General features: G+C 38.2%; 1 protein-coding gene across 5 annotated transcripts in view; it reads left to right on the forward strand.

The window, feature by feature from the left end:
* PLCB1 (phospholipase C beta 1) overlaps positions 1-16,422 on the forward strand; it is a 690,926-nt gene that overhangs the window by 550,056 nt on the left and 124,448 nt on the right. For all 5 annotated transcript variants that reach the window (XM_059895827.1, XM_059895829.1, XM_059895828.1 and 2 more), the window contains 6 exons: positions 1,831-1,915; positions 3,253-3,430; positions 7,890-7,957; positions 9,915-10,011; positions 11,899-11,983; positions 13,578-13,702. In XM_059895827.1, coding sequence (XP_059751810.1) covers positions 1,831-1,915; positions 3,253-3,430; positions 7,890-7,957; positions 9,915-10,011; positions 11,899-11,983; positions 13,578-13,702 — 638 coding nt within the window. The remainder of the gene's footprint in view (positions 1-1,830; positions 1,916-3,252; positions 3,431-7,889; positions 7,958-9,914; positions 10,012-11,898; positions 11,984-13,577; positions 13,703-16,422) is intronic.

Genomic DNA, 16,422 nt, shown 5'->3' on the forward strand with positions numbered 1-16,422 from the left:
CCATGAAAGTGAAATGGGAGGGTTGGACAATTTCTTTTGTGCAACCTGGAAAGTGTAGGCCCAGCACAAATGGACTTGTCTCAGCTACAGACACAGAGCTCGCTGGCTTGGTGGAGCCCCAGGGCCAGCTGTCTTTTGAGCAAGGGTGTCTGAATTGTGGATGCCCAGGGCTACTCTGCTACATCAGTCACTTTTCTGCTTGTTCCCTAACTATAACACGTCATTCCTAATCAACCAGCCCCAGTGCTTTCCAGGATAAGTTCTCCAATTGGTAGGTTTTCCTCCCTCGGTGATACTGCTGGGGAAAGCTGCAGGATATTCTGAGGGCTACATGAGCTGCCCAGTAGAATCTCTTACAGGTCAAAAAAGGCATGATGAGAATTTGGGAGTTTGTCATGTAGGGCTTCTCTGAATCTTTCCTTTGCCTCCCCTTGCAGTTCCAAGAAAGCAGTGACCTTGGGCTCATATTTGAAGCCCAGAGAATTCATCTGATCCCCAAAATATATGTTTTTTTAAAAGGGTGATATAAAGAGTGCTTTTCCCTGCGGACCATTGCAGTATGATTTGAACCCCCAAAGCACCCCCCTTCCCAGGAAAAAACAGTTCAGGATCCAGGTTTAACAGTCATGGTAGAAGGAATGAAAATAAGAATCACATTTTATAATCAATTTGAATTGTAGTTAAGAAGGATTTTTATCACTTACCTATTCTTACTACAGCCCCAGTTCTGCTAAAACGTATTAACATTGCAGCACATAGAGACAACTATTGGAAATCAAGTCCGACAGCCTATAGATCAAAACCACAGTCCATAAAACCTGATGGAATTGGACACCTTTATAATGATATTTAACATCCTACAGAATGAGAATTGCTTTTTTAAAAGGTCAAGGGAAGCAGGAGTTTTGAAAGACTAAGGATGTTCCCTCATATCAACTGTGTTTACATGTGAGCGGACCCTCGTTTGTCTGGTCTAGCTGGCGGAGGCTGCCTTGCATCTCTAGGATCAATCATCTTACACTTCAAAGTGTTTTCATCTATTACTTCACTTCATCTTCTCAGCATCCTCTGCCCCTTTCCAAGAACAATTACTTTCCTCTGCGTTTTATAGATCCCGAGTGGTTGAGAGCCTGGAGCTCAGCTCAGTGAACCCAGCAGCTCCAACCTTTTCCAATCAAACCAGGTTCCTACTGGCACCTCGTCAGGCTAACACCACCTTTGCTTCCCTCTAGTGCACAAAAGGGCTGCAGACACCCTTCCCCAAGGTGCCTGCTTCTCTTGTCTTTCCTCCAGGGCCCCCTCCCAAGTGGACACACTTCTGCCTGTCAGCCTTTTCTCTTCTGCATTTTGAGATTCTCTCCCCTCTCTCTATCCAGCTCCCTCTCCTCTCTTCCCTCACCTCCTTGTAAACACTTCTTTGCAGTGCAGCTCTGTCCGTTAGACAAATTTCACCCAAGAATTCACGTAGAGTTGAATGAGTTCCACCCCCCAAGTATCTGGCATTTGACTTAGAATCAGGAAATTAAGCAAAAGGGACTGAGTCTCTAACTCTGGGACATTCAAACATCCAGTGACAGGCAGGTGACCTTCTGTCCTCTCCATCTATGTCCATGCCGCTCAGCTTTGCAAAGAGCCTCCCCTGCCCACCTGTGTGTGGCATTCAAATCCACACAAGTCAGAATTGTAAATAGGGATTTAGAATAATAAAAACAGTCCTGACAGGTAGGAGGAGGAAATGACCTCTCTCTGTAATTGATAACACAAAGTCATCCTGTCTGGCCTCTTTGAATAACCTTCTTGCTTGTTTGCTTTCCTTCTCTCTCCCCTCAGCCCAAAGCAGCAGGCCAAGATGGCAGAGTATTGCCGACTGATCTTCGGGGATGCCCTTCTTATGGAGCCCCTGGAAAAGTACCCAGTAAGCAGTTTTGATTCTCATGCCGAAGGAACGCACACCTTCTTTATGATTGGATTAGGGAGAGACTTCCTTACATCCTTTCCATGTTTATGTTTCTTGGTATGAGTTGACAATGAGCCCTCTGACCAGGGGAGACCGGCAGAGACCTCCTGAGGGGAACAGACCTGCCTCTGTCCTCTTCCTCTGCCCACAGCTTTCTCCCTCCCTCACTGCCCTATGTGAGCCAGTCAGGACTGCAGAATTCCCACAGTCACAATCAGCCCACAGAGGTAGTCCCAAGGGACAGGCTCTGGCCACCTCCCAGGGAACCTCATCACACCCCTTTGAAAGAAATGGGTCAGCAAAATGGGACATTGAAGGTGGCACAATGACATTCCTGCCTATCCCTGCTGGCCACCCCTCACTTCCTTGCACTCCCCCAGCAGAATCCGGACCTCCTATTGCCGTGGTAACAATCCTTGCTTTGGGAAGGAAAGCAGCAGAAAGATCGTCAAGTAGCCTCTTCCGTCTTCAACCCTTTCCCCAGTCTCCACACATCCTTGCATGATTTCATACCAGTCCCCGGACTGGTTACAAGTGAAGAATAGAGGGCCTGCTTACAGGAGTTCATAGATTTCTAAAAATAACCTGTTTTGGGACTTGCATGCATGCTCTCTGTTACAATATATAATAACCTTCTTGAGGGAAACTGATTTTCCCATAGATGTACCAGCTGGACACACCAGAAAGAAGGCTTGCAAATAGCTTGAATCTCAGGGCAGCCAGGAAATCTAAAGCCACCTGGTCCACTTCTGCTGATGCTAAGATGTGCCACTTAACTACCTCGTGCCAGGATGAGGATTTTGCTGTTTGCAAACTGCATCTGAAAAGTTGATTCTAAGGGCTTGCCTGGAAACGCCTGCCTGTCTTTACCATCCTCCTGGCAGATGCCACACTCTAACTGGCTTCCATCCTTTGAAAATCCAAGCCAAGGCCGTCCTATCTGTCCTAAATCACGATGGTTGGATTCAGAGGGTCCATCAGAAAACTCATGAAACTTTGGGTTAACATGCCAAATCACCCAGTACATTTCTATGGTCTTATTCATGTAGATTTCTCATGGAAAAATAATTACAGTACAGTAATTAAAATATAACTTTCATGTGAAAAAAAGCAAGAGCTATGAACTAGCCCCTACATAAGACACCCGTAGAGCAGCTTAATGAGCTGTGTTGAAGGTAGTAAAGAATAATCTAGAAGCCCTTGGTATCTAATGCAGTCCTGGGAGTTTGTTTTGGGGAAGGAACTTGAAAGGAAGGGACAGTGTTTTTAAAGAATGTGTCTTTTCTTTCCGTTAGCTGGAATCTGGAGTTCCTCTTCCAAGCCCTCTGGATTTAATGTACAAAATTTTGGTGAAAAATAAGAAGAAATCCCACAAATCATCAGAAGGAAGCGGCAAAAAGAAGCTCTCAGAACAAACCTCCAACACGTACAGCGACTCTTCCAGTGTGTTTGAGCCCTCGTCCCCGGGAGCTGGTGAGGGGCTGGCGGGCTCTCATTCCCCTATTATGTATGGATTTAAGAATTGCTGCCCTGGAATTAACTTAGAAGGACTTTTAACATTTCTACCTGGCACAGTTTTAGAACATGTTGTTTTTTTTACTTCTGTTATAAACCTGAAGGCTTAAAACTACACAAACATATGAACACCCAGTTCTGCAGGACAGAAGGCCCACATGGCCTCACTGGGCTAAACTCCAGGTGTCAGCAGGGCTGCTTTCCTTTCTGGAGGCTCTAGGCAATATTATTCCCTGCATTTCCAGCTCCTAGAGGCTACCCACATTCATTGGCTTGTGGCCCCCTTCCTCCAGCTTCAAAGCCAGGAATGTCCCATCTCACTTCTTCTGCCATCATATTTCCCTTGGACCACAGCTGGAAAAGGTCCTCTGCTTTTCAGAACTCATGTCTTTCCATTGGACCCATTCAGATAATCTAGAATAATCTCTTGCATTTCAAGGTCCTTAACTTAATCTCATCTGCAAAGTCCCTCTTGCAGTATATTCACAGGACACAGGAGATATTCATAGGACATGGGCATTTTGGGGGAGGCCATAATTCTGGCTACCACATAAGCCAAATAATCTTTGGAGTGACCATGTTATTTTAAGCTTCTCAAGGGCAGGGATCCCTTGACATTAACTACAGGTCTGGACACAAGATGTTCATCAAATTGATTCTCATTGATGATGTGCTGAAGAGTTCTGGGCCATTCAACTTATCCATATTCTACAGAGCTCTTTTAAAATGTGAAATGGTAAAGTTACTTGAATGATCTATCAAAGCTACTAGGTGATATTTACTGTCACTAATTTTTGGTTTAGATTTAAGTTGAAATAGATTTTTGTGATTGATGAGAAAAGAATTCAAAGTGGTCACCCATTTCCTTTGAATTATTTGTCATTTAGTCTAAGTTCTTTTCCAACTGTAGTCAGAGTCTTGGCAATCTTAAAAGTGCATTACAGATATGTTCACCCTGATTGGAGGGTGAACAAGTAAAGGAAACTTTAAGCTTAAATCTAGAAAGTTCTTCAATAAAAAGTTTAGCTAACCTTGGAATAATCATTTTGGAAAACTGTTTGGCAGCATCTACAAAAGCTAAGCTGAACATATGCATATGAACCCCCTCTGCCCCAGAGAATTCTATTCCTAGGTATATACCCAACAGAAATGCATGTAGATGTTCACCAAGAGACATTGGTGAAGAATTGCTTAAAGCAGCACTATTCAGAATAGCCCATCAACAGAGAAATACATGTGCTATATTCACCCCATGGAATATGTAGCAATAATGATCTACAGTGCACACAACAATATGGATGACTCTCATTTTAGAAACATAATGTTGAATAAAGAAGTCAAATGCAAAAGATAAGTATCCACTGTCTGATTCCATCTATATAAAGTACAAAAACAGCAGAGCTAACCTGCACTATTAGAGGTCAGGAGATGGTTACCCCTGGTGAAAAAGTGACTAAAAGGGACCCAAGGAGGCTTCTGGACACAGTTATATTTTGTTTCTTGATCTGGGTACTGTTTCCTAAGGTCTGTTTGGTATGTTAAGGCACTGTACACGTATGGTATGTGTACTTTTCTGTATACTTATCACATGTCAATTAAAAGATTTAAAAATAATTTTAAAAAATTAAAATATAAACTCTACAGCAATCAGAAAAAAAAAAAGGATGGCCAAGACTCTGATTTATCTTTTCCTGTATTTTTCCATTACAGTTACCAATTACTTCCCCCCCCCCCCACCCCGCCCCCCCCACCCCTCCCACCCCCAGCTGCGTTGGGTCTTCGTTGCCGCACACGGGCTTTCTCTAGTTGTGGCGGGCGGGGGCTACTGTTAGTTGCGGTGCGCGAGCTTCTCATTGCGGTGGCTTCTTTTGTTGCAGAGCATGGACTCTAGGCGCCCGGGCTTCAGTAGTTGTGGCTCATGGGCTCAGTAGTCGTGGCTCGCGGGCTCTAGAGCACAGGCTCAGTAGTTGCGGCACATGGGCTTAGTTGCTCCACGGCACGTGGGATTTTCCCGGACCAGTGCTCGAACCCATGTCCCCTGCATTGGCAGGCGGATTCTTAACCACCGCATCACCAGGGAATTACTTTTATTGTTTAGATTAACATCCTTGTCCACAGACGTTATGTGATTCCTTGAAAGATTTTTTTTTTTTTGGTAGTTTTTAAATGTGTGTGTCAAACGTTATTACACAATTCTGATTCTTTTTTCAAAACTAACTTTTGTTCTCAGTGAGAATGTTCTATGTGAAGTTTTGGAATGAAAGTCACTAACAGGCCACCTATTTCTCAGCACGATTCTGTCTGAGTGTTAGCGAGTAAATTGTACCTTCCTTTGCATGTGGGAGCTTGTCGTTTTACCATCTGCCTTCCCCGGTTGTCTTCCCTCTTATTAACCAGATGCGTAACACAAATAACAATTTTTAACAGGCAGTGAACATTATTGCTTAGTTCAGAGAAAGAGCAGCAATCTGTTACTAATCTGGTAGATTTCCTAAGCTAGCCCCATACTCTGTTGTGCAATTTTCATTTATTTCGATGGAAAGTTTTGGACATTCAAATATGTAGGTAGGGCCCTGAATAAAGAGCACTGCTAATTTACCATTTGGTTTGTAGATGTTTTCAGTATTGGGAACTCAAATAACTTGAAAAACATGTTTCTTATATCAAAGCTAATCTACTTATCATGGCGTCTGTTGGCCAGATCTTCCCCCAAGAGATCCAATCGTTTGCCTGTACACTTGTCTTAAAGAACTAGGATAATTTTTTAATTTTATTTTTCAACAAGATTCCTCCAGAAACTTATAAGGGAGAAATCAGGTCCCTGCTCATAGAGCAAAGAATGACAAATTCTTTCCTTCCCACATAAACTAGAGAATGGCCTGATTATTTGAAATTCTGGTGTGTTGTTAATGTAACATGAAGCACTGTCCTGCCAAACTTCTTAAATTACTCAATAAGAAGAACCCCTTCTCTAATTAAAAAAAACAATAAATAGTTACAAAAACTTGAGGCAACAAATTTGACTCTAAAAAATTTTGTGTCAACCTCCTAAAAGAATGTCTCTAATAGGATAAGCTATGTTTTCTGTTCAAAGTGGAACTGATTCCCCTTATTAACTAACGCAATATTAACATCATAAAGCAGTTGTATGTGGCTTTCTTTAATAAACAAGCTGCAAATAATAAGCCGTATTGGTCCCAGACATCTTTTCCCTCTAAAGGTTACTTCATTAATGCTAACTGCTATCATTAGTAATCGATTGAACTTTGTCAGCCAAATGAAAACATTTATAAGCTTCCTGGAGGCAGTGCTGTGGGCAGTGTCTTTGATAGAGATTGCGCAGGGCAGCTAATTTATAGAAGGCGGGGAGGGGAGGTACTGGCCCGTGTAAGTTGCCTCATTGTTGAACCAATATTGCCATCTTCTGGGCTTATTATCCTATTGCATTGTTTGGACCCTGAAAGAAGTCAAATCAAACAATTTAAAAGTATGCTTTCTGTACTTTATACTTGAAAATCTTTTTACATAACTGATATTACTGGGTCTGACTGAATCCCAGAGCTGAGAATAATGTAATGCCTCATACCAATGTGACTATTTAAGCTGGTGGAATCATCCACCTAAACTTTGGAGAGAAAAACAATCTATTGAAATGATTGTATATTGGCTACATATGAAGCTGCATTATATCTGACCGAGGTAGATTTACATGCATAATTATTTGAAGAGTTCACCCATTTTATCCTGCCATCTTAAACAGAATATCTCCATTTTTAAAGATATGTGCATTGTTTAGATGACAATGCCTCCATCAAATAAGCCTGCAGGCAAATCATAGGATACAGGTGGTACCTTACAGTTTTGTAGAATCAGGTGTGCTACTCTAGCCTCCATTCCTGTCCCAGCTCTTGTCCTCTACCTCGACTTCTGTGATGTCCTCTCTGGCCTTGGAAAAATAGCTACAAGGTCACTGAGCTCTGGCCAAGCATCACACAGAAGAGTCAGGACCAAGAAGAAGAGGGTAAGGTGGTAAAGTGATAGTTTATCTGTTTTAGGGTCATGGAGACACTAAAATAGAATGTATACATCAAAATAGGATATGTACACCAGAGAGAGCTAACTGTATAAGCTGCCATATGTTTTGTAAAACATATAGATAAAAATGTAAAGACAAGCATCTTTTACAGAGCTTGGAAATTTCAAATGGTATTCACAAATCAAATTTAGAAAAAAAAATCCATATTCAAAATGTCAGTATAATTCTGTATAATTAATAAAATTAAAAAAAAAAAAAAAGAATAACTTCAGAGCAGTGAAAGGCCAACTTCCAAGGAAATTTTGGGTAATGCACATGTCACATGTGCTTCGAACCTGTAAATGCTTATTTACTTCATGATCTGTTATTAAAATTTGACAGGAGAAGCTGATACGGAGAGTGACGATGATGACGATGAGGATGACTGTAAAAAGTCTTCGATGGATGAGGTAGGTTTCTAGGGCTTGACTTCTGGTCACAGAAGCTTTCAGCTAACTTGCCCGTCCAGACTGCTCCCTCTGGATGTAGTTCCTGGTCGCCTTCTGCCATCTAGTGGTGAAAAGAGTTTGAAAAATGAAGATGCAAACTGGTCGCTAGAGGAACAAGCGTTGCCTTCCATCAAATGTGGTATGTTGAGAATGAATTCAAAATTTGCGACCTCCAACTGCCCGCTTCAATTTTTGAGGCAATTAAATGGATTGTCAATGGTCCAGAATCCAGAGAAGACATGAGGTTTGGAGAAATGTTTATAAACATGACATTAATTTCGTTGTTGTAATTTTGACCCTTTTTTGGCTTATGGGGTCTTAGTTCCCCGACCAGAGATTGAACCCAGGTCCCCGGCAGTGGAAGTGCAGAGTCCTAACCACTGGACAGCCAGGGAATTCCCCGTTGTAATTTTGGAACCACTAGAGGTATCTACTGACATAAGCTCAAGCTTCCCAAATATCTTCATCAGCTCAGAAATATTAATTGCACAGAATCCAGAAGCAAATCAAGGATAGGTCAGTTGGAATTTTAAAACTTTGTTTTAGTCTTGTTCAAAAAGTTGAAACTGAATCTGCTTTCAAATATATTGGAAAGTATCTATTTCAGTATTTGTATCTTCACATTTTAGTTAATAAAGATAAATAACAAATAATAAGCTGTTCTCACATAATGTTCTTCCTCTTATAATTATTTCCTTTAATATAGTCTAAATTTTTGATTAATTATGTTTCCCCACTAAATTTCAACTCAATATCCAGAAGGAAAACTGTTACAGAGTAGTTCTTCCAGAATTATTTCAACTGTGTAAACTTTTTGTCAGTGATTTTTGATCATTTTAAAACTATCTTACTAGCTGGATGGCCATTTGCAAATGAGTATTTCCCAATTAACATTTAACCATAATATTGCTACAGAAGTTTTCAAAAGAAACCATGTCTCCATGTATTTTTTCTTCTAAAAATGGGAGAAAATATTAGATCAGCCTACAGAGGTCTGTCCACACGAATACTGCAATATTGGCTTTCTTCTTTATTAAATACTTTATCAAAGTGGTATGTAATACATAATAGTAGCTAAAGTAACACGAGGTTTTACTGTGTGCCAGGCACTGTTGTGAGCTTTCACATAAATTAATTCATTTAATAATCACAAAAACCCTATATGCTGTTGAGACTGATTTTATCATAATTTTACAGGTGAGCAAGCTGAGGCACAGAACAGTTAAGTGACTTGCCCAAGAATGCACAGTTTCTAAGTGGTGGGCTTGGGATTTAAAGTTAGACAGTCTGGCTCTAGACCCTGAGCGACTGACCTACACTGTATTGGGCTGCTTGCCTAATAGGTGCCCAGGAGCCAGAAAGGGAGGGACAGAGGAAAGTTTGTAAAGAAAAGCAATATATGTTTGTCCACCCCCACCCACTTCCACCAGCAACCTTTTTTTATAACAGTTCGTGATTCAGCCAGTGGTTACCTACATACTCACTTTCGTATCATACAGTGAATTATTGGTATGTTAACTTCAGACGTCACCTGTGGACTCCCTGCTTTGGCAGATGAGACACAGCTCAGGGCTTCTTAAACTTTGCTGTGCGTTTGAATCACCTCAGTAAGATGCAGATTCTGGTTCAGGAGGCCTGCACAGGGGGCTGAGAGGCTGCATCTCTCACAAGCTCTCGGGTGGTACTGATGCTGCTGGTCCCAGAGTGCTCTGGGAGCTGCCCCTAAACCTCCCTCCTCCCACCCCTCACTGTGTAACGTGAGGTGTTGCTTTTCCTTTCTTCCCATCTCCATTTTCCGTTGGCGATAATCGTTTTCAGAAGAGGCGTGATAATCTTCTGCTCTCTTGGGTCCTTTGATCATTGCCCTGGGAAAACATAATGCTGACTCTGGGAACGTTATTTTTACTCCTGCTTCCAGGGGACCGCTGGGAGCGAGGCCATGGCCACAGAAGAGATGTCTAATCTGGTGAACTATATTCAGCCAGTCAAGTTCGAGTCATTCGAAATTTCAAAAAGTAAGTTTTCCCTGGAGAAAAAACCCTAATGTAGCATATAATGAGTATATTTTAAACACAAGGTTATTAGACCAAAAAATGAGACCCTTATTAGAACAATTCTATGAAGTCTTGAATATATGTGTGAATTTACTATCTGTTTTTTATATATCTAAATAAATATATATAACTATATATAAGTATATTTTATGTATATATATATATATATATATATATATATATATATATATATATATACACATAGCCATGTGAGAAAGTATTCCATGATGTGTTTTCCCAGAATTCTTAATAGAGCTACAGGCCACGTATTAAGAGAATCCTTGGGACAGTTTAGCTACTTTTATAAGCATATGCTCTTAAAAGCTGAATTTTTTCTTAAACACAGCAGCCTCTTATAAAGGAAAGTTTTATAGATATACCAAACTCTAAACCTCTACATTAACACACTTATGTGTAATTGTATAATTTTGCCCAAAGAGTCTTAACTTAATAACATATGGTATCTAGATCTCTACAACAAAGAATTTAACTTCCAATAAGATTTATACATAAAGATTTCAACAGTTTGTTTGATGTTATAATTACTGGTGCTTCTTACTGCAAGCTGTTCGATGTGAAACATACTATAAAGTAGTTATTTTTATATTACTATAACTTCCTTTGGCTGTAAAACGAGTTTTCCTAATTCATGAGTCAAAAGCTCCCAGACAAGTAGCTAAACTGAGAAGGAGCTGATACATTTAGGTCCTTAAGAACCTGGTGACAACATCACCAGCCAAAGATTTACAAACAAGTACTTTTCTCCCTGTGTTTTATATCATTTTCTCACTTTTTTCAAAAGAACACTGCACATATTTCACAAAGAACCTATTAAATTGACTTAATTTTAATTAGCAGTCATGCTTAAGATAGTCATATGAAAGTAGAATTTTGATGGACCAAAATAAGAGAAGTAAGGGTTTCCTTTAGAGTCGATTAAATTGGGGAAGGTGACGAAGTGGATAAAGGTGAAATCTGGGAATGACTAGGAAGAAGAATGAGGCTTTAATTATGGAAAGTGGGCATCAAAGAGGAAAGATGCCTCAAGGTAACTCAGTTTAAATCACCAAGCTCCAGATAACACATCTTAGTCTGTATGTAACAGTGTGATGTCTTTCTAGTTGGGAAGAGGACAGAGAAGCTGTTTGACTCTTAGTCTTTCTAAACTAAGATAACTTTGTTTCGTTTCTCTCACTCTAATTGGAAGCTTAGCTTTCACTTTTAAGATGTTTCTCTGTGTCCAAGAATATTGAGCCCTCTAGTACATTCACCTCTACAGCCTCTGTCATCTAATCTGAAAATGAGGCCATCAGACTGGAAAATGTCCAAGGATCCTTCTGCTTTAAAATAACAAAATTCTTATGTCAAATTACTTGTTTCAACCAAAAGGGTCTCTACAAACTTGAGGCAATGACAGTGTGGGTATAAAAGAGAGTCAGCATCTAGCAGGAATGTACACACGGTCTGTATTGTTAATTCTCAGTGATGGCTTCCAGAAAGCAATATGAATGGATTTAGAGCAACAGATTCCCACAGGGCCCCTGCTCTTTTGACAAAACAGCTTTCCTGGCCACACTCTCCAAGTCTAAAATTCATTTTCCCACCCTAACGCCACCATGTCCCTAACTTGCCCAACACCTGACACAGGTAGCAAATATTAGAAGAGACAAAACTAAGACTCGACTTTTGTTACAGGTAAATAGTCCACTGAAAACAACATTAAATATAAAAGTTATTTGAGGATTCTTTGCCCTCAACTTCACAGAACATTTGCCTACATCTTATATGCTATCATTTATAATATTGAATTTTATTTCTCACTTTTTGTTGTTGTTGTTGTTAACTCAGAAAGAAACAGAAGCTTCGAAATGTCTTCCTTTGTGGAAACCAAAGGACTTGAGCAACTTACAAAGTCTCCAGTGGAATTTGTAGAGTATCCTTGATTTGACGGACGTTTGCTGAATCGACAAGAGTGAAGTCGTGCTATTTGTTTAATTTTTTGTCTTTAATAAAGGAGAAAGGTGCATGAGATGGCTTAAGTCTGTCATCTGGGTAATAAATAGTTTCAGGTTTCATATGTAATGGTGAATGGGATAGTCTGGCATGTGGAAAAGAGAACTGGCCTTGGAGTAAAGCAAGTCCAGATTTCCAGGATACCTTCAGACCATCAACCTCTTTATCCCTTGGTAATTTGCATAATCCTTCTGAGTTTTCTCACCTGTAAAACAGAAATGATGATACCAGCTTTGTGGCTTGCTGTTGGGTTATGGACAACATATGTAAAATGTGTGTGTATGCTTTATACATATGTAAAATATGATAGGTATAAAGTGTATATATTATATGTATATAATATAGACACATTTTTGGTGTCTCACATCCTTACATGTAATAGATGTCCAATTGAAAAATAGTTGGGATGATGATGATGAGAATATAAATATATATTACTAATAATGGCTTCATTTGATAGTCCTGGCAACCAAAATTTTTAAATTTTATCCCTGAATCAAAATGAAATGACACAGATCTTTAAAATTTTTTCATAAAACAATTATTAAATGTCCCAAACAGCCCAATTTCCTGAAAGTCCTATAATAAAAAAGTCACCTTTAAAACTCATCAACAATAGAGGAAACAAGTGTAAACTCCATAAGCAAAGTGACAGTATATCATGATCATTAGTATTCATCAAGTACTAACTACGTGATAGACCTTTTGTTATATGTCTTATTTAATCCTTACAATAGCTGTATAATGTAGGAATTCACATCTTTTGTAGATGAGGAAACTGAAGCACAGAAAAGGGAAATAACTTGTCCTGAATCGTACAGCTAACAAGTTCCAGAATTTAAGTTTCAAACTCTATTTGGCCTAACTCCCCTGCCGAGCTCAGAACCTGAGCTAACCTCTACCAAACTTGGTAATAGAAATAGTCAGTTGTGTTTTAAAGACATAGCATCCTTCAATAACTAAAAGGTTCTCAGGATGGAAAACTGATGACGGTAGGAACCAAAATATGAGACAAGGTCAAAACCTTCTGTGCTATATTTACCTTGTTATCAATCATAAAGAGTACCACAGTCTTGGCCAATAGCATTCCCTGAGAAGGTTAAGAAAATGAGCAGAGAGCATTTCAAAAATAGCCATACAGTTCATGATATCTGCTTCTGCCAAGCACAATATCATCCTGTCACGTGACTTGCTATGCTTGGACTTCCTCATGTGTCCTTAATTGCTAAGCCAGTCCTTAATAATCTCCACAAAATCACATTGACTCAACCATCTTTGCACCTCATTAGTTTTTACCCACAGGGCTCTGCAAAGGTGATGCTACATTTCTATTATAAAAGCACATTTATTCTGTTTGTTCAGAAAGCTTTTTACCTATTTCACCCACCAGCCCAATGAGATCATCAACCTTTAATTCATTTCCCCAATGGAGAAAGATGGAAGGCAGCTTCTCAGCTAATATTATTGGCTAATTCTTTTTATAATTGTATTCACTACTTAACATGATGGTCCAGATATAACAAAATGCAGCTTAGCAGGATATATCCAAAAGGAACACGTGTGGATTCATCCAACTACATGCCCCAGCTCTTCTGGAATGCAGGCTGCCAAATGGTTGCACTTAATTTCCAAACAGTGGGTAAGTAGCACAATTAATGTTCATTTCCTTTCTATTATAAAGCCACATTTCCTCATGTCCAAAAACCATTCCCAAGGAGAAAAAAACTGCCAGACTTGACTGAAAAAACAAACAAAAGCACATTTTCATAAAGGAAATATCATTGCAAAAAAAAGTGAATTTTGAAAATTGAGAAATTGTCTTCAATGGTTTATAAACAAGTCTTTATTTCTACTCATTTTGCATTATTTTCAAACAAACACTTTTATACTTTTTAAAGTAATATGTATTTATTATAGAAAATGTAAAAAATTCAAAAAAACTATAAAGAAAAGAATAAAACTGCTAGGAATGTTACCACTCAGAGATTCAACATTGTTAACTTTTGGCATTGTAATCTGTAAGGTTTTTGGGATATGCATATACAAGCTTTTTCACTTAATAACTTGTTTAAATATATATATCTTTATATATATTTAAATGTGATACAGAAACATGAATTTTAATAGCTGTATATTAACCACATCTCACAATTCACTAAAACCCATTTCCTATCACTGAATATTAAGGTATTTTTTTCCTACTATAAATAGTGCCCTGAGAACAGCCTTGAATATAAATTGTCAAGTCTATCTCCTAATGTTCTTTTGGAACAGTTCCTGAAATAGAATTAAAAGAAGTGAAAGTTTTAAGAACCTTTGTGCACAATGCCAAATTGTCCATCAAAAATGTTGCACTAGATTTCTCCTCCATCAGCAATGTATAAGTTGTTCCCTCTCACTTGAGATCTTGGTTAAGTATTATCATTAAATAATAATAATAATTCAGAAAAATACCTCCTTGTTCTTTTTTATTTCATTTCTTTGATTATTGTTGAGGCTGAACATTTTAAGTATGTGTTTTGATTTTTACTTTTCCTTTGCTTTTGATTTCTGCTTTTATGAATTGACTATTCAGGACTCGTGTCAATTTTTCTATTCATTTATAACAGTACTTTTTATATAAAGGTCATGTTGTCTTATTTTGTGAAACAGATGAGATCAGGTTGATTAATGTTTTATTTTATGGAATCTTGGTTTACTCTCATGATTACAGGCTCCACACCCAAGAATCCATCCATATTTACTCCTATTTCTTTCATAGTTTCTTTTTTATCTGTAATTTAACCCTTTCATCCATACAAATTTAATTTTCATGTATAATCTCAGTAAGAGATCAAACTGAAATTACAATTTATTAGATGTAGCCTTTTTATTTTTTTAAAATTTATTTATTTATTAATTTATTTATTTTTAGCTGTGTTGGGTCTTCACTGCTGCCCGCGGGCTTTCTCTAATTGTGGAGAGTGGGGGCTACTCTTCGTTGCGGTGCATGGGCTTCTCATTGCAGTGACTTCTCTTGTTGAGGAGCACGGTCTCTAGGAGCATGGGCTTCAGTAGTTGTGGCTTGCGGGCTTTAGAGCACAGGCTCAGTAGTTGTGGCGCACGGGGTTAGTTGCTCCACGGCATGTGGGATCTTCCCGGACCAGAGCTCCAACCTGTGTCCCCTGCACTGGCAGGTGGATTCTTAACCACTGCACCACTAGGGAAGCCCCGAAATGTAGCCTTTTTAGTTGTTAATTTGGGTACATTTTTTCAATGTATAGTCTTCTCCATTAATAAATTTTTCACCTTCCTGGAGCCAATAACTTATTGTTATTATTATAATGTTTAATAATATGGTTTAATACGTAGAAGTGGAAATTCTTCATGGCTATTAACGTTTAATTCTTCTTTCCTTGCCAGTGGGATTCTTTTTCCAAGTGAATTTAGTTTAATTGTTATTATCTCCCCCACTGAAAAGAAAATGAGATTTTGATTAAAATCACATTAAATTTATATTAGTTTAATTGTTATGTTCCCCTCTCCCCCACTGGAAAAAATGAGATTTTGATTAAAATCTCATTAAGTTTATAAATTCATCTGAAGAAAACTGACAACTTCTAATTTTTAGGGTTTTTTTTAATCACAGAAAATTATTATATCAAGTTTCTCAACAAAATCACTCGTCTTCATTAGAGGTATAGTTTCTTTAGATGAAATCCTTTTTTTAACATTACATTTTTCACAGATTGTTTCTGGATATTGATATTTGTATATTTATTTTATAAATAAATGTATTTTATAAATGATCATCTTCCTAAACTCATAATAGCCTATTTTGCCTGTAGATTTTATTGTTTTTTTCATATACACAATTATAATAATTTAATCACATCTACTTTTCCCCTTTCTTAGTGCCTTGGACTGACCATTCTAAAATAATATTAAATAATAGTATTAAGAGTGGGCACTTCCTCTTCATCTTAACACTAATGGGAATTTCACATTGTGATACCAATGGGTAGATGCTGGCTGTGACTTTGAGACAGATAATCTTTTACACACTAAAGGAATCTACACTTGCCTTAAGTGACAACAGTGTTTTAGGAATTTATGTTTAATATTATTAAATGTCTCTTTGACATCTATTGAGATGATCATATGTTCATTTCTTCTTTTGTGAGAAATGTGATAAATTATATTAATATATCTCCTAATATGTAAGTATCCTTTTGTTCCCAGGATAAATTCTACTTGTTTGTGTATTATTTTTTAGAACATATGTTTTGCTAATTAATTTTTTAGACTTTTGAAGTTAATTTTTTTTTAAGTATGATAAGTCCATCATTTTCTTTTTTTGGTACTCTGTCCAATTTTGGT

This window comes from Balaenoptera ricei, chromosome 15, assembly GCF_028023285.1.
Source record: "Balaenoptera ricei isolate mBalRic1 chromosome 15, mBalRic1.hap2, whole genome shotgun sequence".
Lineage (NCBI taxonomy): Eukaryota > Metazoa > Chordata > Mammalia > Artiodactyla > Balaenopteridae > Balaenoptera > Balaenoptera ricei.